General features: G+C 36.0%; 2 protein-coding genes across 3 annotated transcripts in view; one reads left to right on the top strand and one right to left on the bottom strand.

Moving 5' to 3' along the window:
• LOC120767342 (protein sickie) overlaps positions 1 to 24,466 on the bottom strand; it is a 460,987-nt gene that overhangs the window by 323,206 nt on the left and 113,315 nt on the right. The gene's annotated exons all lie outside the window — the stretch shown is intronic.
• On the top strand, positions 1,634 to 3,862 carry LOC120767343. The gene is made up of 4 exons (XM_040093302.1): positions 1,634 to 1,945; positions 2,058 to 2,266; positions 2,320 to 2,611; positions 2,684 to 3,862. The coding sequence occupies exons 1-4, from the start codon at positions 1,634 to 1,636 to the stop codon at positions 3,860 to 3,862; spliced, it is 1,992 nt and encodes a 663-aa protein (XP_039949236.1).

The following is a 24,466-nucleotide window of genomic DNA, read 5'->3' as shown; positions in this document are numbered from 1 at the left end:
AGAAGGTTAGTCTATCGAGAAATATCAATTTCAATATGAAGACTGCTGGACTTTGGCAAAAAGCTTCCGGCAAACTGTTAAGCCACAATGGCTACACCATTTTGAGAGCCTATAGGACATTGTACAATCTACATCTACAATTGCGGGAGATTGATATTCTTAAAAGCAAGAAGTTCGGGGGACGTCTTATGATTCAGTCTGCATCAGAATGATCATACAGCCACACAAGTTCTGGTTGTTCATCAGCGTTTGCTGTTCTCACGGGAAGTCTCCCATCACTTTAGTAAGGACTCAACTCCAATCGGAAGAAATTTTGATGTGAGAACCCTCTCAAATGTCTCCATGTCAAGACGTCGAATACGAGACGACGAACCATCTTGATAGAAATAGATATCTTCCGCGTAACGGCATTTACTGCCCATTACAGCAGAAATAAGGTCCGATAATGCCACAATCTGCACCAAACGGTTTATTTTTAACGCAGTTTGGATTCCTGAATCATACGAGGATTCGACTCACCCCAATAGTGATTTTTTTTTGATAAACCATAAAGCCAGTAACATACCTCACCTAAGAAAAGCGTGTTTTGCGTGATGAACTCTTACATTAGTCACGGAGAACTTGAAGTAGCGTAATAATATTGAATAATTTCCAAGCGCTGTACCAAATGATGAAATGGCAAACCGTACAAAACACACTTACAAAATTTGACACAAATCTATAGACAAACGTGGCCGGTAGAAGATGTCAAAACCACGTCATCAAATATCTTTCCACAGCTCGTTGCTGAATAACAACAAAATCGATCCACTTCTGATTCGGATCATTGCTGGTGAAAAAAAGTATCAGAGCAAATGGTGGTGAAGTAAATATTTACGGTTAAGAAAGTTTTTGTGGAGAGTTTCGATATTTACAGGAAATAATTTATTATAAGCTCCTCACTAGTACCAAACTCTAAATCCGGTCCTTTAATGTTAACAATTGGACGCTCTGAAAAAAGTAATCGCCCAGAGGTGACCAGTTTTGATCTAGGGAAAAATACTTAAGTTCCAGGAGGCCACATAAATCGATAGTAGCTTGCCAAAAAATTTTTTTTGGTTGGAATATCCGACTTATGATCTGGATCTGGCACAAAATTATTATCATTTTTCTTTATTTATGGCTAGTGATTTTGCTGGTAAATAATTCACCTCAAGAAAAGCTTGTGAAATGACTATCCCAGTGCTAATAGGCTAGAGGGTTTCTATGAAAGTGGTATTATGAAATTACCTTCAAAATGACAACAAGTCATTGAAAAAGTTTTACACCTAGGTTAATATCTAATTGTTTCACATATTTGATATACTTGAACAGAGAATCACGACCTCACAATTACCGAGGAAGCTATTGCTGTATCAATTAGAAATATTGGCAAAAAATTGTAGGATCTACGCTTTAAAAAGCTTTTTTGAGCTCCTGAAAACCCGAATCCGAACCCGAAAACAGTTGACTTTTACACACACATGTAAAATACTCAATTACAGCCAAAAAGAATAACTCCAGACTCAAGTGCTTTGGAAACTTCAACCTTTGCCTTTTCTTTAACGCCAAAAATGATTACACAACAAAACTGTAATTGTAAAAGTAATAAAAAATGTTTTTACTTTTGAAGAAATTCGTTTGTAGTGTGTTTCGTACGATACTTTACAAAATGACACAGACCATACGATCAACTAAAGCCCGAAGCGATTTAACGCCATCAGTATTAGTACTTATACTATTATTTGTGATAATATACTACTGTGGTTATCGCATACACACTGGATATAAAAGTGATTTAGAGTTTACTGATACGAGAGAGTTGTTGGATCTAAATCTGATGATGGATGATGGCGCAACCGATGAGAATTTCGTGGTGCATGACAGTGTTTGCAAAATACCACGCATAAGTCCCTATTCACCGGATGTAAGTACGATCGAATGAGTATAAGCATGTCAAGTCTGTAGTGGTTAATCTCCTTTCACTAGAAGATATTCTCTCAGCAAAAGTATGAGATTTCAACATTTAAAATTTACAGCTAGCCGCTCTACAAGCACCGGATGTGATCTGTGGAACTAAACTTCAATGCACAAAACCATTAGTCTCTAAGCGGTTCGATAACATATCCGATCGTTACTATTTGCATATAAATGAAGAATGGAAAGATCTGTACTTGCAGGAGGAGAGCGCTGTGCTTACTTGCTGCTTTAGAGAGATAAAAAATGAGGCCAGTGATGATAAGTTGATGTACTAAACGCGTTAAGGATCCATATCCTTTAATTAAATGGCTATAATTTCAGTGGCACGCCTTGCTTCATCTTCAAGCAAGACTTTTTCGTATCACTCGATGTGATTGGCGCTATTGTTAACTGTATGCAGCGTGGCGACAAGAAAATTATTTTCATGGATGCATTTTCGTTCATACATAAGCGGAATTTCAGCGAAAGGTCGACGAACGACACTAAAATCGGGGTACTGGTCTTTGGTCTGGATAGTTTGTCGCAGATTAATTTGCGCCGTCGAATGCCAAAAACATACAAATACTTAAAAGACAACAATCATCGTTGGCACGAGTTGTTGGGGTTTAATAAGGTCGGTTTAGTTGGCTACCTCAACTATAAAACTAACTAAAGATATATACCTTTCCCTTTCATCTTAACTCAGCTCGGTTACGATGCCTTTCCTAACTTAATGGCGCTGCTTACGGGTCGCCAGCTTCAACAGCAGGAAACTGTGTTCGCCTGTAAGCGCGGTGGTATGCTCGACGACTGTCCCTTTCTGTGGCAACAAGTCAGTAATATGGGCATGCCAACAGCCTACGCTGAGGACGGTAGGGACGACATCACTGAGACCTTGCGATTCGAACATTCGCCTACAGATTACTACCTCCAGCCGTTTATGCGGGCCGTGGAGCGTCGTCAGCGAACGGATACACACTTCATAACACCTCAATATTGCTTGGGACCGCGGCTCGCAGGCAGTTATGTCTTGGATTATGCAGTCGATTTCGCGCAGGCTTTTGCCGGCGTTGGTGGTTTAGGTATATTTTGGGTGAATAGTTTTAGCGAACATCATGTGATACCGCAAATGATTGATTACGCATTCGCCAAATATTTGAGGTTATTGAAAAGCACTAAGGTACTCGAAAATTATGTGGTAATATTACTTAGCGCCAATGGCATGCTACGCGGTCGTCTTAAGAACCTTGATAGCGGATTTTATGAAGAACGTTTACCGTTACTTTACATTTCACTACCTAAAGCTTGGAAGAGAAAACATACGGCTTTATTTCAAGCCTTGAAACTGAATCGTAACCGTTTGGTGAGCCCCTTGGACTTACACGAAACCATCCAACATGCTCTAGCGCTTGGTGCAGGCACCACGGAGCTACACTATAGTGAGTGCGAGAGCTGCCAATCGGTACTCAGACCAATAAAGGCGAATCGCAGCTGCAGCGATGCTGGTATCGATTGGTTTTGGTGCAGTTGTGAGCCTTTCGTTGCCAAGTGGTGCAACTCTTATGCGTCTAGCTTGCTGTTGAGGTCTTTGCTGATGAATATGAATGGCTTATTACAGCAGGCCGGCTTGCTCAACGGCACTTGTGGAGTTCTAAGCACGCACACGCTCTACAGCGTCTATAACAGTCAAGAGGAGAACGACTACTATTATGTGAAATTCAAAACTTCGTTGAAGAATGTCGAATTCGAAGCCGCGTTTTGGTACAACAAGGGAGCGCAGAAAGTTTTGCTGGATGAGAAAAAGCTTAATCGCTTAGATCACAAGGATACTGGTTGTGTAGAGCATCACAGTAAGTTGCTGAGAAAGCTGTGTGTTTGTCTCTAGAATGTAGCTTATATATTTTATAGCTAAAAAGTAAAAGGTATAAAACTTTTACTATAATATATGGAGCTGATGTTGTATTATTGCCTTTTAGCCATAACTTTGACAACAATTAATAAAATTTTATGTATCATTGATAGATTTACTTTTAAACTGTGTTCTTCCAGGGTAAAGATAATGCAATAATTATCACTGAAATTGCCTAAGAATTTTACTAATTTTTTAAAGCATTCCACATGTGTTGGACAAAAAGCACTGAGATTCGACAGATTCAAAGAACTCTGAATAAACTGGAGAAAATATTGACCAACGAATTCGAGTTTTGAAAGCGTTAAGATCTGTATTGAGGTTACTGTGAGAGGTTTTTTTATTTAGTTGGTTGAAAAGAGAAGCGCATTATCGCCAGGCTGCAGGCGGTCACACTTTTCCCATCATTAGGAGCATTTAGATGGTAACCAAATGAATCCATATTCAGCAAGTCAGCTGATTTGTTTCACCCTAGCTGCCCACACTGTTGGAAATTTGGAGGCCGGCGAATTCTCGTCTCATGAATCTGAAGGTATTCGCAAAGATAACGTTTCAGCGTGCCATCTTCCTCCGCGCGTGTTTTGCTTTCGTTGAATCCACTTTTCTAATTTTCTGTAGGTGGAATGTTAGATGTTACAAAGCTCACTTTTTCGGAGAAGTAGGAGCTTTTTGATCTGTTATTTATCAGAAATATGCGACAACTTTGCGGTATCTCTCTGTTGCTTTTCTTCCAAGGCCTGAGGACTACAAACAACTCTTAAAGGAGTCGAATGGCCTGAGACAGCTTAGTGGAATTGTGTTTCTGGCTGTCCCGAGCGGGCCCTCTCGTCTGCCACTTTATTTTCCTCTATTTCTATATGACCGAAGTGAGATTAAGTTTGGGCGTTACGAATAGCCTTTATTGCCGCTTGGATGTCCATTGGAAGGTTTACGGACTTGCTAGTGAAAGCAGAAGCTCACTTGCCACCTTCGGTTTTGCCACAATAGTAGCCTAGAATACTGAATTGTAGCCGGAAACTATCTTCTGTGTTTGATAATTTCTACTTTTAGCAAACTAAAATTATTTCTTAACTTTTTGAAGATAATTTTCAACTCCTGACCAATTCTTCAAAGAATATAAATAGTTCACCGTTCAGTAACTCTATTGAATCCTGTGGAAACTAAAGCTGAAATAACTCAGCATAATAGTTAATATTTAAGTATGCCCTACAATTTATAGCTCGCATTACCCTCCCCCTTCAATCAAACTAATAAAATTTTCCTCTCATTTAGGCACGAAAGCAAGCACTTGTAAATCCACTCATTGAATCTCCATTGAGCACAGCTGTTCACCTTCGACTAATAATATAACCAAATCAAATTCAGGATGACGCATTTTCATGCGCAATTATCGAATAAAAGACAACATCCAGACGAAACATGTGTTCGACAGGACCTTAATATGGAAGAACACAAGTTCGAGCATAATGCTGCGACCAATATTAGGGATGTAAACAAACTCAAGCGAGCGGAAGGGAGGAATAAAGCAATGCCTCTTCGCTGGGCAAATGATGTAAGCGGAAAAAGATAAGATTTTAAGGGTCAAAAATTATGCGCACAAAATATGTGATTGGATGCGTTAGTGAATATCGATGAGCTGATAAATGTGTAGAGAAAATCAATATAAAGTTTGACCGAAAATTATGTCTGCTAAGCAGGAGTTGAGATTACATATGTATGTATGTACATATATGCATATGTATAAGTATTATGTAGGCACACGGTATGGTCAATTTTATTCACTTCCACTCGGTCATCAATGACCATTTGTTGCCTGGCTTGATTGTGTTTTATTGACTTTTGTGACTTCCGTCAGCAGGATGGGGGCCTCAAATATACGAATTTCTGGCACATATACTACACACAGACTTACATATATTTATATATATATGTAATTGTACGTGCTTGTGTGGGTTTTATTTATGTGATTTATGAAAATTTGCTAGCCAAATGTGCTGTTTTTCTATTTTTCTAACCTCAAACTGGCAGAAAACGTGCTGGTGCGAGTTTAGGGAGGATAACAACCCTCCGATTAACTGGTGGCGATTTGTCATCGTAAATGTGCAAATTAGTAAATTCATTTATAAGCAATTTCTTTCGATGGTATGTGATGATGTTGGATCTTACAAGTGTAAGAAATTAATTCTAAGCGAGCAATATGCAGCGATAAGGTTCGGTGATGTATACGTAAGAGGAGGGAGACACATACAAATTTTGCGACTATAAAGTGTTTTGGAATATTAATATTTTCAAGTATGTAATGCCACTATTTCAGCGCTTAAAAATTCGTAGTAAGGTGCTGCTTGTGTAGTTAGAAAATACTCCGAAAAGTATAATACATTTTGTTGTCGTATTATTTTTTTACTGAAAATTTTCTCGAATAAGGTCTCGTTTCAAAACTTAACATATATTTAAATGTTTTCTCAGTGGAATGGTCCTAGACTTAGGATGATTTTTTATTTTGTAATTTATTATACTCTGACTAAGCTATATGAAGTTTGCCACGACGTTTATAAAACCCTAAACCATACATCGAAAAGCCTTATAAAGTATATAAATAAAAGGCCAGTGTAAAGAGCTGATTTTCGTGTAAAATTTTGCAGACGCCTTTCTCTCATCAAAAAGCCGCTCACTTATTGTAATCGTCGATATCGGACTACTATAGCGTTTAGCTGCCATACAAATTGAACGACCGGAATCAAATGCTTCTACGGAAAACTTTTTCATTTGACGAGATATCTTCAAGAAACTTAGCAGGAATTAATATCGAAGGCATCGTTTTATTCTCTGAAGAAATTGTTTAGATCGGATCACTATAGCAATTAGCTGCCGTAGTAACTAAACGAACAAAATTAGAAAAGTCCCTCGTAATTGATTTTTAACTTTTCATCTAATTATACATTATAACTCTTTTCAGACACCTTCCACTTTCATTTATTCAAAATTAGTCATCATAAAAGCAATTAATATTCTTAAAAAGTAAAGCCCAACATATTGGTAATGACTATTCTCAAATATTACCGCCTTAGCGCCTTGGCATATGCTACTACACTCACAATCCTTTACCTGCTGTTACCGTTATACATAATTTATACGCTAAACGATTAATAAGTTTGTTGTCGACGTTTGGTAACCGCCAGCCGCTGGTGAAATATTCGTTAATTTAATTAGTTACTGGAAAAAATAAGCCTTTGCTCAGGGCTTGGCGTTAGCTTAAACGCTCACAACTTTCTTAAACAAGAAAAACTGAGAGAAAGCAAAACAAATAGCAAAATTATTATGCCAAAGGCGTAGTTGGCAGAATGTGCTCAGAAAGACGATTGGAGGGGGCGGCTGATTTGGTTGGGGTTATGGGAAACAGCTGTTTATACATAATTTTTTCGCCACTTAATTTATACCCCACACTAAGTATGCTCGAAGGTGATTTCCTGAAACAACAGCAGCCGAATCAAACTTGCGCCTTACACATATGAAACAAACGGACAAGTATATGTATATGTACCGTACATTTATCCGGTTGTAGTGGGCGATTGAGTCTGGAAATCCAAGATACGTGAGGCTTTATTGGCATCAGCATGTGCATAACAATACAAGGAAGTGACGGCGGAAATGAAAAAATTACGGAGCTACCAAATAAAAACGAAAAAAAAATGCGAGGAGATTTGCTTGGCGCTGTTAAGTTGCCGGGAGCGGCACAAAGTATGCGAAGCGAGTACGACGGGTTGGTTAACGAACCTTAAGGAAGTAGTTTGTGTATTTAGCACTCATATATGCCATGCTTGACTAAAACCGGGCAGCGCATTTTTATGAAAGGCTCTGTGTTTTGAGCTTCATATTTAAGCCCTTGCATGCTTTGAATGAGCAAAGATCTTAAAAAGTTAAAAAAAGGTTAACAGGAAGGTGCAACTTAGAGAAAGGTAAACAAAGCGGACAGGGCAAATACAACCAGCCAAGCAATTGTCGACTACGCCAACTCTTCTATTTTCTTAATTATGAAAGCAGCTTGAAAAACGAAAAAAATCGAACAAACTGATAAGCGGAAAGAAATTCAGAAACATGGTTGTGTTAGTGGAGGAAAATACATAAAATCAGCAATCAGCTGCTGGCAATCAGTCAGTCAGTCAGTTGAAATTAAGGACTACACCTACGAAGATGTGAAAATAAGGATGTGATTGTTTGAAGCTTGTATGTATTTGCCTGGAAGGTGAAAGCAGTAAATTGTAGATGAGATGATGGAAAGGCTGTCAGAAATCAAGTAGGGACAGTTACGTTTGTTTGCACAGGAAGTGAAGTATTAAATAAGACTGAATTGCAAGAGGTGACAAATTCCGTATGCCTGCAGGTGATGTGGAAAATTTATATTAGAAAGCTATGAAAGGAGAAGAAAGAGTTTGGATAACTGCAGGGATCAAATATTATTAAATATTTCCCATGAAAACACGTAATGAAAATGTGAAAACTTTGAACACTAAGTTAAAGTTATTGTGTTATCGGGTACACGGGGCGAATATACCATGTTACTCAATTAATTTCAATCCGTCAATTCATTCTTTCTTTACAAGCTATTTAGTGTCGACGTGCCATCAACTACAAATAGAATAGTAGAGAGATGGGTTGCTGAATTTAAACGTGGTCGTACAAGCCGTGAAGACGATCTACGTGAAGGACGTCCAAAACGCGCATCATTCTGATGCTGAAATCATAGCCAAAATACTGGATATGCTTTTGGAAGATCGTCGATTGACTGAGTGAGATTTAGAAGAGACTCTACACATCTCATTAGGTAGTGTGAGTGAAATTTTGGGTTTAAGAAAGCTGTGTACACAATGGGTGCCGCATTCGCTAACAATGGAACAAAAACACAATCGAATGCGACTTTCTCAGCAACATTTGGAGTGTTTTAAAAAGGATAAAGTAGATTTTGTGCGTTGATTCATTACTGTGGATGAGACTTGGGTTTATCACCATGATGCTGAATAAAAACAAGAAGCTAAAGATGGGGTGAATGGTGGTTGTTCAGCTTCGAAACGAGTTCGTGTCCGGTATCGAAGATTATGGTATTAATTTTTTGGGATGCGAAAGGAATTTTGTTTGTGGATTACTTGCAAACTTGTAAAACAATTAATTCTGAATCTTATTGCAACCTTTTGGACCAGTTGAAAGAAAACATTCGTGAAAAAAGATCCGGTTTTCAGAAGCAAAAATCCTTTATCTTCAGGACAATTCACCGTGTCACAAGAGCATATTGACAATAGCTAAAATCCATGAGTTCAAGTTCGAATTATTGAAGCATTCATCGTATTCACCAAATTTAGCCCTCTGCGAGTTTCATTTGTTTCCAGAACTCAAAAAATTTATGCGTGGCAAACGTTTTTTACCAAATGAAGAGCTCATAACGGCAGTTGAGCGTAATTTGCAGATCTTCCGGGTTCTCACTTCAGGGGTGGGATCCACAGAATGGAAGATCGTTGGAGCAAGTGTGTTCAGGGAGATTATAATGAAAGTGTACTTTGAATCATAAAATTGTGTTTTTCTTATCAAACGACAGAACTTATTGAACAACTTGTATGAGAAAAAAAATTGTATGAGAAAAAAATGCAAAAAATTATTGAGAAGCATAAGGGCGAGAAATCAGGGCCTCGGAAGAATTGTCCCAGATCTCTCCCTCTCTCTCGCCAGTAAGATCTCGTACTTAAACTTCACTTACGCCACATAAATGCATTCTTGGACAATTAAGAGTGCTATAAGGCAAATCACACACAATAATCATATAGTATGAAGCATGTTTCAGATCTAGGCTGTTCTTTTATTTGTCTATGTGAGGTTATTTTTAACCCTACGAAAATTGTCTGAAGGTCCTTATCTGTTGCATAATATTCTCTGCTCTTCCAATTTACAGATTTTAATTTTTGAATGTATTCAAAATTAAACCCCCATATTAATCCCAACAAATCATATTATTAAAAAATTTTTTGTATACACAGCAAAACTCTCTACACTCCTCTGCCATCCTGTTGTAAGTTTTCTCTTACATAACTCGCTACCATCTGATTTTCTTTGCAAATACGTCTAATACCGTTATATACACAAAGCAATTAAAGCTTATTTCTTCCAATTTCATGTACTGATCCACTTGTAAGTCAATTGCTAGGTGAAATCACCCACAACAGAGATATACTCTAGAACACGCGCACATATACACTTTTACATACTCGAAGATACAAGCGTTTCAAATCGTAAATTGCGTTTAATTAACCCATTTTTAATTGAAAAATTTATAGCACGATTGGAGCAGCCGCCACCCACACACGCGCGCGCACGCCAACACACAGAGCGGCAATCGAGAACCAATACAATTATAGACGCTCGTTACAAGCACTAATTATTAGACGCAGATGAGCGCAAGACTTCTTATAAAATACATATTTTTTATTATTTTTTTGTTTACATGGATTCACTATTAGAGACGGTCAGCGGTCACGCAACTGCATTTCACGCGTTCACCGGAGCTAAACACACATCAAGCAACAACAAAACGAAAAATAGTGCTACTGTTTACTCGCGTGTTGCCAGTTGATTGCACGCTGACTCGGCCGTTGGACCGCTTGTTTACAAAACACGCAACGCTTTTCAATTTTCCAAACACTCTTCGCTGCTGCGCGCTTGATTTCACAGCAATGCGCGCGGCGTCACTGATGGCGTAAAAATAGACTCATGTCGCGGATGTTTCACCAGCGCGAAGGAGCACTGCATCGACTGATAAAATTTTTATATTCAATTTAGCTTCGCATGCGATCGCGTTCACGTTGCAACTGAGCGCGCGGTTGGCGCGTTTGCAGGCGCAAGCGATCTTCGTGGAGTTTTCTGCCCCAACTCTCACTCAAAAGTTGAGCGCTTTGCCTGCGCCACACGAGCGCTTTTATTCATATTCAATTAAGGTTTGTTTTTCTTATTTATTTCCTTTTAATTGGCGCTGTGGACCGTAGCCAACAACATGTGACGAAAATTGGGGAAAATCTGAATGCGGCAAGTGCAGCAGTCATTGCCTTCCTTTCGCCTGTTGGTGGCATGTGTCTGCGTATCCGCATGCAGCAGGCATCAGGCAGCCGCCAACTGACAATCGCACACGTGCCGTCGCGCTGCCGAGTTATATTTATTTTTGTAACAAATTTCTTATACAATTCCGTTTGTGTTTGTTTGCTTGTTTTGGAAATTCACGGCGTGCAACGGTGCGTAACGCGATTTCCAAAGAAATAAACGCACGACAGTTCCACTCTTTGAGATTTGAGCGCATACTCCGACGACTGAGCACTTTGATTTTTTTGAGTTCTTCCAAAATTCTTGAAATACTTTGTTTGGTGTGCCACCATCCCTCCCTGCTGGCGCTTTGCCTTGGAAACAAGTGACATGTGTACATCTGTCCCCACATCATTACGTAAATTTATGTATAGCACGGGCGGAGGTTGAGAACTATTCGAGCTTGGTGCTGATATCTTATTAATTATTTTCGAAAATGACATGTAAATTTTGCTTCAAACGGATGTGTTGTCTCTCCTAATGATAATGATCTCTTCGACTGAAAGTTTATTTTGAAATAATTCGAGTGATTCAGGAGACTTACTTTCATTGGATGCCAGACACCTTAAGTGTACTGGCAGCAGTGAGATCAATTATGGTAATTTCTTTACTTGAGTTCGGCAGACAAGTCTTCGATTTCATTTTCACAGTTTAAATTTGAAATTTATGAATTTTTATGGTAGAAAGATCATAATGTGAAGGTTAAGGGAGACTCCCACTGATTCCCAACAGTAATTCATCGATGAAATGGGTACCATTTGTGGCCATTGTGACTTTGAAAATGATGTTAATTTAGAGAATATTTATATATTGCACTTCTGTATACATTCTGTTATAAAGTTTTCGAGGATAGAAAGGTGATTTCTTTACACACATAAGTTGATGACAATATGAAAAGTGATTCTATTCACATGGTCCGACTCAGCCATGAAAACTGTTTACGAATGCATTCACCGAAATACCCTTAGTAAACAGAAAATCATGTCAAGGGCCTTTACCCTATATTCACCAGATCAAAGCCAAGACTTATTCAAGATCATTTCCATAAGAAAGCCTGCCTTCGGTTAACTGGTCAACTTCTATGCAATGTCTTCTTTAGCCATGAAAGCATACTTTCTAAAGATGGCGAAATGTTTATTGCTGAAGACGCTGTTAATAATCACGATGATGATTTCCACATAAAAACTTTGAAAGAAGAGACAAAATTATTCTCAGAGATCGGTTTGGTTATCATCTAGCTTCTTTAATGTGTGGTGCAATTAACTTATGTCAGGTTACATTAAGTATTTCCCTCTCACTCCTCCCACGAAGGTATGCGAGCAGAGACCCGACAGATCGGGCTATGTTCGGTGGCTAAGAACTTTGGAATAAAATCAATGTACGCGAAGATTCCAGAGTGTCTAGGCTCACAGCGGTTTCAGTACCCAGATTCTCTGATTCTGAGTGCAGATTTGTCGACTATGTTCCCCGCTGCTGTATGCAGCAAATCATTAAGTGCCATACTGATTAAAGCAGGCTTTTGAACACTCGCCATTTTTGTCGAGGCTATAGTCTTTTCCAGCGTCTGGCACCAAATAAAAATTATGTAGAACTTAACTATGATTTCATAAAACCAAAGAAATAAAGTATCCACCTTTTGCCGGTTGGATCCCTTACAGCATTACAGGGCAACGGATGTTTATATTGCTTTTTCTTTGATTTTAGGTTTCCACAACAGCTTCATGTCTAGGATCAGCCTTAGGTACCTAAATCGCTCAACAGGCCGAATATGAGTTTCTCCCATTAATAGTAGATGCGTCTGCGGAATTTGTACTTCTTAGTGAACTTCCTGGTAGGGAGGTTAACTAAAACTTCCTGGGATGAAGAGTTTTGGTTCAAGATTCTGCTCGAGCACACAAGAAAAAAAGCTCTTATTCCAACAGTGTCGTCAATACCAATTTGCACAAGGCGTGCTACTATTGAGCAAAGTCCGAATCGCTTGGGAGATTGTGTGGAAGCAAAAGGTGATAATTTTGAATAAAATTAAGTGCATCGTGCATTTAGTATATGAATTTTAAACAAAGTTAACTTTCTTAAATAATTGATTATAGTTTCATTTTATAAGGGTCTGTACTAGTAATAGAACTTACGGCAGACCTTAGTATATGAAGTTGTATGACTATTTTACCCCTTTATAAATAGTCTATATATAATTTTTTAATATCAGTTGAGTACCAGCCAAAATTTTTTACCAAGGTTAAAGAAACTTTTAGAGGCAAAACATTACGAAAAATGTTATGTGATTGTTAAATGGGCTCAAAACTACTCTTTAATGAAATTTTCTCTTCTACTCAACTCTATATAAAAGGTTTTTACCTATATATATATATATGTATGTCTTTAGTACGAAAATTGGCAATAATTTATTTTCAGTAATATTCCTATTCATTTATCATGCTTTTTGTGAGCTTTATTGAAAATACCACAAAAGCTCATTAAAAGCTTCGCTCTTCCACAAATTACTTCCTACAAATATGAAGCATTTAAGAAAAATCATACTAACTTTTATTAGAAAAAACCTTCCTAAACATTAAACCAGGAACACTTTTCAAAACTAAAAAAATGAGAAACAAAAACTTCAAATGCCCGTAAAGCTTGTCGGCATTGAGTTTTCAATTACTCATACCAATTGCAACGGTATTGTTAACGAAATTGTATAAATTGTGGCAAGCAAGCATTGCGGTAAACAATTTACACAAGCCTCGAGTACACACAAGTACTCAAATGTTTTAAATAAACAATTACAAATTTCGTAAAACAACACCAAACAAAAAACAAGAAAGTTGCAGCTTAGAGAATGGAAAAAAGCATATTTCAGCAGAGTTTTGAGGCAGCAAACGGAAAATTCCAAACAGACAAAAAGCGCTAAAGAGCAACAAGAGTAAAATTAACAAAATACGAGTAGCAAAAACAACAGAAACAAAAAGAGAAACCAAAAAGTTTACGAGAACAAAATGAATGTAATATTAACAAGTAAAATAGAGTGTAGCAATAATGACAAGGTAAAAAATTATTTCGTAACTGTGTGCGTTTGTGATTGTTTATGTAATGCTAAATGGAAAAGCCGAAAGCCAAAAGTTTCGAATTTCTCGGCAACAATTAAAAAGGATCGGCAGCAGCGGGTGTTAAATGACGTACCGCCTCGCCGACTGATTGACTGGCTGGCTGATGGATAGCTGGCTGGCTGGTTGGCATAATGTTTCATTTTCACTTTTTTGATGTTTTCGATTTTAGTTGGCTACATTGCTGGGTCACTGGTGTGGCGTGTGGTAATTTAAAAAGGTTTTTTTATAGAAAAGGGACAGAATATTTCATGATTTTTGCTCGAAATTAAAATTTTTTCAAATCTGTAGACAGAACTAAACAAACAAATTGTTTGCGTTTGTGGCATAAATTACTTTGTGTGTAAAACAAAATTGTTGCTTGGGTATATTGGACCCAAAAATTAATATTCATTAACCGCAAAAGTAAATAAATAAACTCAAAAATGATTAAACCGCAGTTATATTGCTGGAGGGATATGTTTACATTGCATAAATGTTGTAACGGAGTATTCGAAATTTAATTAATTTGACATTCATCTAAATTTCTGCAAATACATTTTTATTTAATGGAAATGCTCCACATGAATTTCATTACAAGTTGCCTTTCGATGAGTCACCGAAACAAATGCAGTGTCTGCTCTAAATACTTTTTTATTTTATTTTTGTGTAGTAGTATATATAAATATCTAGTATATATGTATCAGGTGGCTCCTGCTATTGTTAGACACATTATGTGCTCATTTATACGTTGACATTTGCATGTGGCAGAATTGTGACAGAAGATGTAGCCAACTTGCGGTAAATGAATGCGACAACGGTAGCACTAAGCGTATAAGCAAATATTTCAGAGGGAAAATGTGTCACTAGAAAACCACTCTAAATGACAAACATAAAATATTTATATTGAAAGCACTTCTAAAAGCAAATCTCTCTAACCATTTTTTAATTCTTGATTAAAGTTTAATGTTTGCTCGTATTTATTTGAAACATACATAAGAACGGTACTCTTGAAAACTAAAGCAGTAATTAAAACCATATTTTAATGCTATTTTTGTAACATCTGCCTCTTTCCAAATTTTGCGTATTTAATTTGACAATTTTTTAAATTTAATAACCCTTTCTAACGATTGTTTACACCCCTGACCAACACTTAATGCTTTATATCTCATTAAGCTTATCCATATATTTCCATTGCTTGCCAATTTTTACGCAAATTTATTAATTATCATTAAATTGATTTAATTTAAACCTTTTTCAACAGATGTAATAGAAAAGCTGTCTCGTTGACGTGATTTTTGCGTATCAACATTGAACACAAAAGACCTGGTAGGAAATCGATAAAACTAAACAACCAACAGATCAAACTTGCCTCTTGCAAATCGTCCATCTACCTCTCTTAATGGTAATAGTATCGTGAAAGTGTTTGAAAATTGTCGTGTTGGCATCAGATAAATAGCAGAGAACACATTTTGGGTATGATGCTTGTCAATGATAGGCCATACAAATGAAACTGAATCTGAGGAGTATGCCAGTTTAAAATTGAACCGAAAAGGAAGTTAAAATAAAGTTGGCTGAAAGCACTGTAGGCCGTCCTAGCTGAGGCTAATAACAAGTATATAGAAAATTGGATTAAGCGTTGGCTTGTATTGGCTTAGCAGCCTATTTTGAGACGATAAAAAAGGTTTGCACTAAAATAAATGAAAATGTAGTTTAGCCCGGGTTAAATTTGATCAGATGTGGCCAATTAAATAAATAGGAAATCATGAAATTCGCAATTTTTAACAAAAAAAAAAAAACAAAAAAGTAGCAAGTAGTACTTGCAAAGATATTTATACTTACAGCAAAATTTAATTCTTTCCAGACTGACATTTTTTTTATAAATTTTGAAAATAAAATTATTACAATTTTGTAACATTTCGTAATTTTATTACTTCTTATAATAATATTTCGAAATTAAAAGTGGTACAAGTTAGCTTAAGACTCTTTTCAAATGAACACATGGAGGAAATAATACTAAAATTTTTTCATACCAAATTTGAATTTAAACAATAAAAAGTGGGAGAAATCGCCAGCTAATTATATATCGTATTTTTTCATAGCCATATTTATTAATTCATCCCATATTTCCCGACTTACTGAAAGCAATGAATCTTTCGGCAAAATTGATGGTTTAAATTTATTTAATTTTTATTTTATGAAAATTTAAAAGGAATTAAAAAATTCGTTTAAGCAATAAATAATAGTTAAAAACCCAAGACTCCGTAAGGGTGGTGACTATCCACTCCAGTGGTAGTGCAGCGATATTAGCCTTGAGTTCGCTAACTGTACGCTCACGACTAGTGAGGGGATGCTTAGACTGCTTATCCTTATATCTGGCATCGAGTTACTAAGTAATTATACTGTTTTGTGTGGTTGGTTACAGCAGTATTGCTTTAAACTACAGGGCTGAGGGGTTGGCTACGTCAGTTACTTCAGTCACCCTAGCTATAGAATGGGAACGGGTAAAAGTTCATAGTTAAAAAAGAGGCCAGCTCAACAAGTGGTGATCTATTACTAGCACCTATGCAACTCTGTAGTCGTGAAGTCCTTCTGGCTGGATAAGATCTAAGATATCGTAAGTGATCTAGTGATCTGGTGATCTCTTCGACAAATTCTACCATGCAATGGTTGTAGAAGTTCTAAATGTACATTGTCCGATCAAAATTTATGCGTTAAATTGAATGTTTAAAAGGATGTCAGTTGCATAAACTGTTGGAAAGAAGATGATACAAAATCATTTCAACACAGAATCATCTCAACACTAACTTCTCGAATGTCCCATCATTACAGATAAACACTATTAGATTTCATATTTTTAGACATCTCGGTGACATAAGGGAAATAGATGTAAAGCATATAACCAGATTTTTAAAGGCTCAAACCTCTTTGTCGATAGTTGATACCCAAATACGATGTTTTTATCTGGGGTCACGAACGACTGTAGCTAGCAGCCAAAATGGGATCCATCGAAAACTGAGAGATCAGCCATCTAATTTGGGAGATTTAATGGAAGCTTACTGACTAACTTTGCTTACATTGTTTCGTTCATTATACCTAGAACAGGGTATATTTAATTTGCAACGCTGTTTGTAGCACTCAGAAAGTAACGTCGGAGCCCCTATAAACTCTATAGCTAAGTGATTCGCAGGACGAGATGGATCGATTTAACCATGTTCGTCTCTCTCTGTTGGTTTCTATATAAGCGTTCTAGTCCTTCAGTTTTCGAGATATCGATAAGATATTTTTCACACACACTTTTCTCTCCAAGAAGCTGCTTAATTGTCGGCTCTACTGCTGATATCGGGATACTATTGCATATAACAGTCACACAAACTGAACGATTGGAGTCAAATGCTTCTTTGGAAAATTTTCCATTTGAGGAGATATTTTTATGAAATTTTGCATGGGTTATTGCTTAAGACAATGTTGCAACTTTTGGGGGATCTCTTTGTATGAGAGAATACAAATTTATTAAATTGTGGACATTAATAAGTGGAGTTTAAACTTTTTAAGAAAAAAATGGAAACAAATTTGCAGTTTGCAAAATTATGCAAGTATCCATCGCTAAATATTTCCGACCTAACCAAACTCCCTGTATTAGTATCTACTTGCTCTCATACCAAGCTGCCGTAATTTTAAATGCAATCAATATGTCATAATAAGTCGCTAGTACGTATCACAAAAAAGAAATATCATTAACAAAAATTAAAAGAGAAAATATAATTATAAGCATATTAATATGCACAACAACAACAACAACAGCTGACAGCACATGTGCGCAAGCGTCACCCATTTGCTATAATTAAATGACACAACTGGATTATAGAAGATGTATTTGTGTATTAAACGACAAATGCAACAACAATAAGCGACAGCTAGAATACGGTGCATGTAAATAAAAATTAATGTCAACACGCGGCGCGTGATGACGACATTGTCATCCGGACACGTCTGTTAAATATCCCGAACATCTCTCGCGCTTTTGTTTTTAAATAACAACGTGAAAGCCATTCATAAATGATTACAATATATAGTATGCGAGTATGCGCTGCGCTCCTGACCCTGGCAAGGTATCAATGCATATATCACTTACTTACACTAAAAATTTTGTGGCAGCAAGCGCTCAATGCAGCCGTCGCTGGAGCCAAAGAAATTACCGTAAGTGTAAATTATGTGCTACTTTGTCGCAGGCAATCAGTCACAATTTTCCACTGTTTCCTACGCCGAGGCAACAACAACAACAAATACACTAGATACAGACATAAACATGAAATGCATGAGAAGCCACATTGCTGTTGTTGTATCGTGCTGGTCGCTTTGTCTCCCTCGTTGCTCATTTAGACTCGTAAATGCAATTAATTATGTGAGCCAGGAGCTTGGCATAGGAGCTGAGGCCGCAGGCTCCACCCAATTGCGCCCAATATGCAGGCACATAAAACAACGAAAAAAACTTTCGTGTTCATAAACTTTAATATACAAACTTCTACATTTATGAAGCAAAATTGTATGAATGTAAGTGGCGGAAAAAAGTTGTGGGGATTTGAACCTGTCGCAATTTATTATTGTCGCAGCAAAAAGCGCACATATGCCAGCAGGCATCAGCAAGTTCACATGATAGCTGGTTGTTGTTTTATTGTTGTTGTATCAAATTTTTTATGATTCCGACACACACATATGCATACTCACATGCATGGTTACTTAAATGTGTGTACTAGAGTTTAAAAATAGTCCTAGTTGCTGTCCCTTTGGGGGAATTCCCCGCCATGTGTAGCATATTTTTAGCAGCGCACATAAATTTTACTACTTTTGTCGACTGCACGACTGTGACAGTTGCATCCCATCCCATTGACAAACGCGACGCGCCTTATAAGGCATGAGATAACGTGCGCAAGGGGCAGGGGTGCAAAGTTCGTGTGTGTGTGTGTGTGTGGAGCTAGTTATTTTTCTAGCGCACAGATTTCAACTGTTTACACTTTCCCCTTTGCCTTGACATGTTTTTTGTGAGTTCACTTTGATTTTGCTCCAACTGCAAGCGCTTTCACCCCTTCAACCTCCGCTGCCTACTTTAGCACCACTTTTATCTATTTTTAAGTAGCTCGTCTACTTCGTCTTCGCCTCTGTTGTTTGTTTGTTTGTCTGTCTGGCCGAGTTCGCCGACCTCATTCGTTTTTACTTTTCCGTCATCTATTGACACCTTATCGCTTGAATTAGCGGCACATTTTCTTTGGGACTACTGCGCTTGATTTCATGTGTAGGCGCCTCTGTACGCCCTTTGTACTTAAGTTTTTGTGAGAAGTGTCCATTTTCCTTTCATCTTACAATGATTGTGTGATAATTGCTTGCAATTAGAGATTTTAAGCAGCTTAACAGCGTCTTTTGAAGGCCTTTATGCGCCCTCAAGCCGATTGATTGTCGACTGAGAGGAAGCGTTGGTGTTGAAAGAAGGAAAAGTATCGAATTTCAAAGGGTACAAGGAGTCTGGTTGATATCAGGGGAATGAAATCAGGTACGAACTTAATGCTTTTTTTGATACTTTCTAATCAATAGTTGAGAGAAATTGAAGAAATCTTCGTTTTGGATATTTATATATATATTTATTTATATATATGTATGAATGTCAGAGTAACAGCTGAAATATATTGATATTTATACCTTGAAAAGGGTATATTTAGTTTGCAAAAATATTTGTAACACCCAGAGGAAAACGTCAAAAACTCTATGAAATATATACATATAACGTTTTTTTCAATAAGGGTGCTACAAAATTTTTTAAATAGAACAAAAATGGTTCAGGATATCAATGAAATTCCTTATTCCTGTGAAAGTACATTTGATGACATTATGTATGAAACTCAATTTCTCTTGCATTGCCTCCACGGACACGCTTGCAGAAGCTCGGACGCAGAACCCAATATGTGACGGTTTTAAAGCATAAACCAGCCGATATTGCTGCAATTTCACGTTCGATATTCCTACGAAGTTCATCAATCATCGCTGACTTGTTAACATAGACCACAGGCTTGACGTAGCCCCACAGGAAATAGTTCAGTGGTGTCAAATCGCATGACCGAGGCGGCCAATTGACCGGGCTATTTCTTGAGAAAACACGTTCACCAAACTTGGTTTTCAATGAATCAATTGTGACATTCGCTGTGTGGCTTGTGGCGCCCTCCTGTTGAAATCGCATTTTGTCCAAGTCCAATTATCCAATTCGGGCCAAAAATATTCGGTTATCATTGAGCGGTAGCGATTCCCACTCGCAATAACGTGCCGGTCTTAATCATCACGGAAGAAGTACGGCTCAATGACGCCTCTGGCACATAAACCGCACCAAAACGTAATTTTTTCATGACGCATATTTTGTTTATTGACGAAGCCATTCAGCCAGAAATGAGCCTCTTCGCTGAAGATAATTTATAGAAGAAAATCCGAATTATTTTCAAGTTATTGCTCAGCTCAATTCATGAACATATATCTATTCTGGTGTCCAAGCGGCTTCAGTTCTTACGTCAATTTGATCTTGTAAGGATGTAAGCCAAGATGGCCAACGCTTGAGAACGACGTGTGATAGATTGATTTGGGCCTTCCTTAATTGATGGGCTAGCGGCAATAATATTCTCGACCCTACGGCCACTTCTTTGTCTCACTAGAACTGGATCATTTGTCCACTAGATGCTCAATTGTTGATCCGACAGGGCGATTATGACGATCATAAATTGGAAGTAACGCTCTTGAAGTTGAGGTCACTGACTCCGAATTTCGGTAGTAAATTTTAGTATTTTCGACTCTTTGTTGTATTTTGCATATATATTTCCATGATGAAAAGGCAAACCTTAGAAGAACGAAATGTCAAAATAGCGGAAAAAATATGGTGTCGTTTGTTGCCCTTGTCAGTCTAGTGTCCCCATTGAAGACCCTCTTATATATATTCTCCATACAATAATCTATCAGTTTTGCGACTAAAATTTTGGTCGAAATTCTACGCCGCCATTTTGTCAATTTTCGATTGAAGCTTTAGGCTATTGGGTGGAAATCACATGTAACTCTTAAAGCACTTAATTTTATTCCTAATAAAATTTACTGCATATTCTTAATATATATGCTATTATATGCATATGTATGTATAAAAATACTCTTATATGTACAGTGAGGCACGTGGATCAGAAAAAAATTTATTAAATTTTTTTTTTTTTACCTAAATGCCCCAAAATATATAATACATATCAGAAACGCAAATTTACGAACATTTACCTTTAGTTATTATTCCAAAAGTAAAGTATATATTTTTTCTAACCTTAAATTATTTTGCACACAAGCTTCGAATAAATTCCAAAAGCAATCATTGACTATTAGTTGCACTCGAGTGATTAAAATCAAAGAATTTTTACCTGCAAGTAAAAGAGAGAATAAAAAATGTTTATTAGCAAGTGAAGCAAAGATTGAATAAATTTTAACAAGAAAATCAACTTAATTTATGGCAAGCATAGCTAGCCACAAGCGCTTATGCAAGCATAAAATCGCCAGCTTTTTCACTTAAACCGACAAATTTGTAGCAATTAGAAAAGCAATTCTTAATACTTGCTGACTGTGTTGAATTTCTTATGCAAGAGCTTAGTGAAAAAGAAAACTTGAACATGCAAATTGCAAATAGATCTGCATTTACAAAGATGTGGGCAACTGCATTTGCTGTGCATGAAAGCTTTAAACACTGTTGATCCTTACCTAAGCTCCTCACGGCCATTTAGGTAAATCGTAGTGATTGCTTTGGTTGGCAGCAAACGTTTTTGCATTACATAAGAAATCCTTTCTAAACATTTTCTTAGAGCTTTCACAGCAAAAACAAAAATATCATATGCACATGCAGGCACACACAGACTCACACATGTTTGAACCATGAACACATATTTTCACTCACACATTCGTACACATACATATAGGGAGCACCCTAAGGAGCTCAGCATTTTCGTAGCATTTCTTTTAATCCTTTTGCTTTTCGATTCTTGCTTGAGTGACTCCGAACGCCTGAGATGTGTGTGCTGGACATTTGAGTTTACTTCTTCTTTCTTTTGCAGTTTGCTGTTTCAAAAAGAAAAGATCAAGTATGATTATTTACATATGTATGTATAGAGATGTTTACATTAGCCTTGAAGTCTTGTCTTGAAGAAAAGAGAGAAGTCTTGTCTTGTAGAAATAGATATATGTATACATATATACATATGAATTTATGTTGTGGCAAGCCTGCTTGACCCCAAGTCATCACAGCAAAATGAAGGCACTACATTTTCAAATAATTCTTAGTATTTTTATAGCTTAAAAATTTTAAATGAATTTCTCGTCTCCTTTTTAAAACATAGTTGACTAAAAATTATAAAACTATTCTAAAAGTTTTCTATTTCCTATTTTTTACTTTTAGAATATAAAAAATAAAAAAAAAGTTCGATCGATAAGAATATTCCAATATATCGAGAAAAATTTGAAAAGATTTAATACAAAAAGCAAAAGAGATAGTTATAGAAGATTTAAAATAAACCTCTTCAATTATTATTAACTTGTTTTCGATAACAACATTTGGATATATCGATAAAAAGGAAAACGGATTTTTATCGAAATAGCTTAAATTACTTCTTACCATATGAGTCAATAAAATAATTTTTTCTATTTTTTCGATAACAATATTTAAATATATTGATAAAAGTTTAGTGAATTTTAATCAGTTCAAACGTAATCAATTTTATATTCCATTCCAGTTTTTATTTTTTATTCTATCGATAATGTTTAAATTAATTGTTACAAAAATAAAAAAAAATTTTAGTATACAGCAACCAAAGGAATGATGAATTCTATATTATATACCAATTTTTTCGATAGCAATATTTCAATATATCGATTAAATCCGAAATGGAATTTTATCGATAATTAAAAAAAAATTAAAAAATGTTGTGGAATTCAAATATTAAGTGAATGACGAATTGAAAAATAAAAATTTAAATGTATTTTTATCGATACTTTTAAGTAAATTGTTAACAAAACAATCAAAAAAATGTATAGAATTCTCCCACCAAGCGAATGTTGAATTCTATAACACATTTAAATTTTTCCGATAACCATCTTTTTATATATCGATAAAAGCTAAATGGATTATTATCGATACCCACAAAATTAGACACTGTCAAAAAAATTTTTTGAATTCAAAATTAAGAGAAAGATGAAAACTCTATTACATTTAAATTTTTTCGATAAGAATTTTTCAGCCTATCGATAAAAATAATCGGAATTTTATCGATAATTTTTAAATAAGAATCAATCAAAGAATTATAATTTTTAAATAAGATTCAATTAAAAATATTAAAAAAAATCTCTATTGCATTTCAATTTTTTCGATAAGAGTATTTCAACATATCGATAAAAATTGAAATGATATTTTATCGACAATTTTTAAATAAAATTCGATCAAAAAAAGTATATATTCCAATGAATGGTAACTAATAGAACTAATAGAATGTAATTAAGGCTTAATATGCACCCCAAGCATATTAGGCCTTAATTACATTGAATTCTATAATTTTCTGGCTCAATACTGCTGCTATGACCATCCCTTTTTGACTATAGAAAAATATCGTTCATTTAAAAAGCTGCAAGTCGTCATGTATATGACTTAAACACAATTCTATTCCACGCTTTCAGATTCGCATTCAACTCGCTCGTTCTTCAATTTCTTATTGGGTATCCGTTTACACACACAAAAGGTTTTCTTCATAATATGCAATAAAAGTTACACTTCATACTTTAATTCACTTCAAATATTCAAACAGAAGGTCACATAACATTCTTGCAAACTTTATTAAAATACTTGAGGGTTTACTTGCGTTAATAGCTGACCAAAGGGATTTGAAACTTTGTAAATGCACGAATAAATAAAAAAGGGTAAAATTGTGGCAAGGGAAATGGATAAAGGACAAATTGTAGAAATAAATGTTAATTTCCATTAAAATATGCAGCAATTGAAATTTCTGAGCTACAAATATTTGTATCAATATCTCTCAATGTTTTACTTTTCAAATAATGATACGGCATATTAAAATATTCTTTGCTTTTTTAACTGACACTTGTTGAAGTTGTCTTACCCAAATCACGTAAGTTGACTATGTACATGTTTAAATTTTTATACAATTTTGACAGCTGCCTTTTTTAGTAAATTTAGTAAAACTATTTCAAAAAATTCTGATTTCCATTGAAGCTAACAACTTTTGAGATTCCAAAGAAAATTTTATTAAATATATTTCCTTTCTTTTTAAAGAATTTTCACGCTAACAAATGCTGGTTTCAACAGAAAAATTTTTTC

The sequence above is a fragment of the Bactrocera tryoni genome, chromosome 2 (assembly GCF_016617805.1).
Source record: "Bactrocera tryoni isolate S06 chromosome 2, CSIRO_BtryS06_freeze2, whole genome shotgun sequence".
Lineage (NCBI taxonomy): Eukaryota > Metazoa > Arthropoda > Insecta > Diptera > Tephritidae > Bactrocera > Bactrocera tryoni.
The sequence above is the reverse complement of the archived record's forward strand: the minus strand, read 5'-3'. Positions and strand labels throughout refer to the sequence as shown.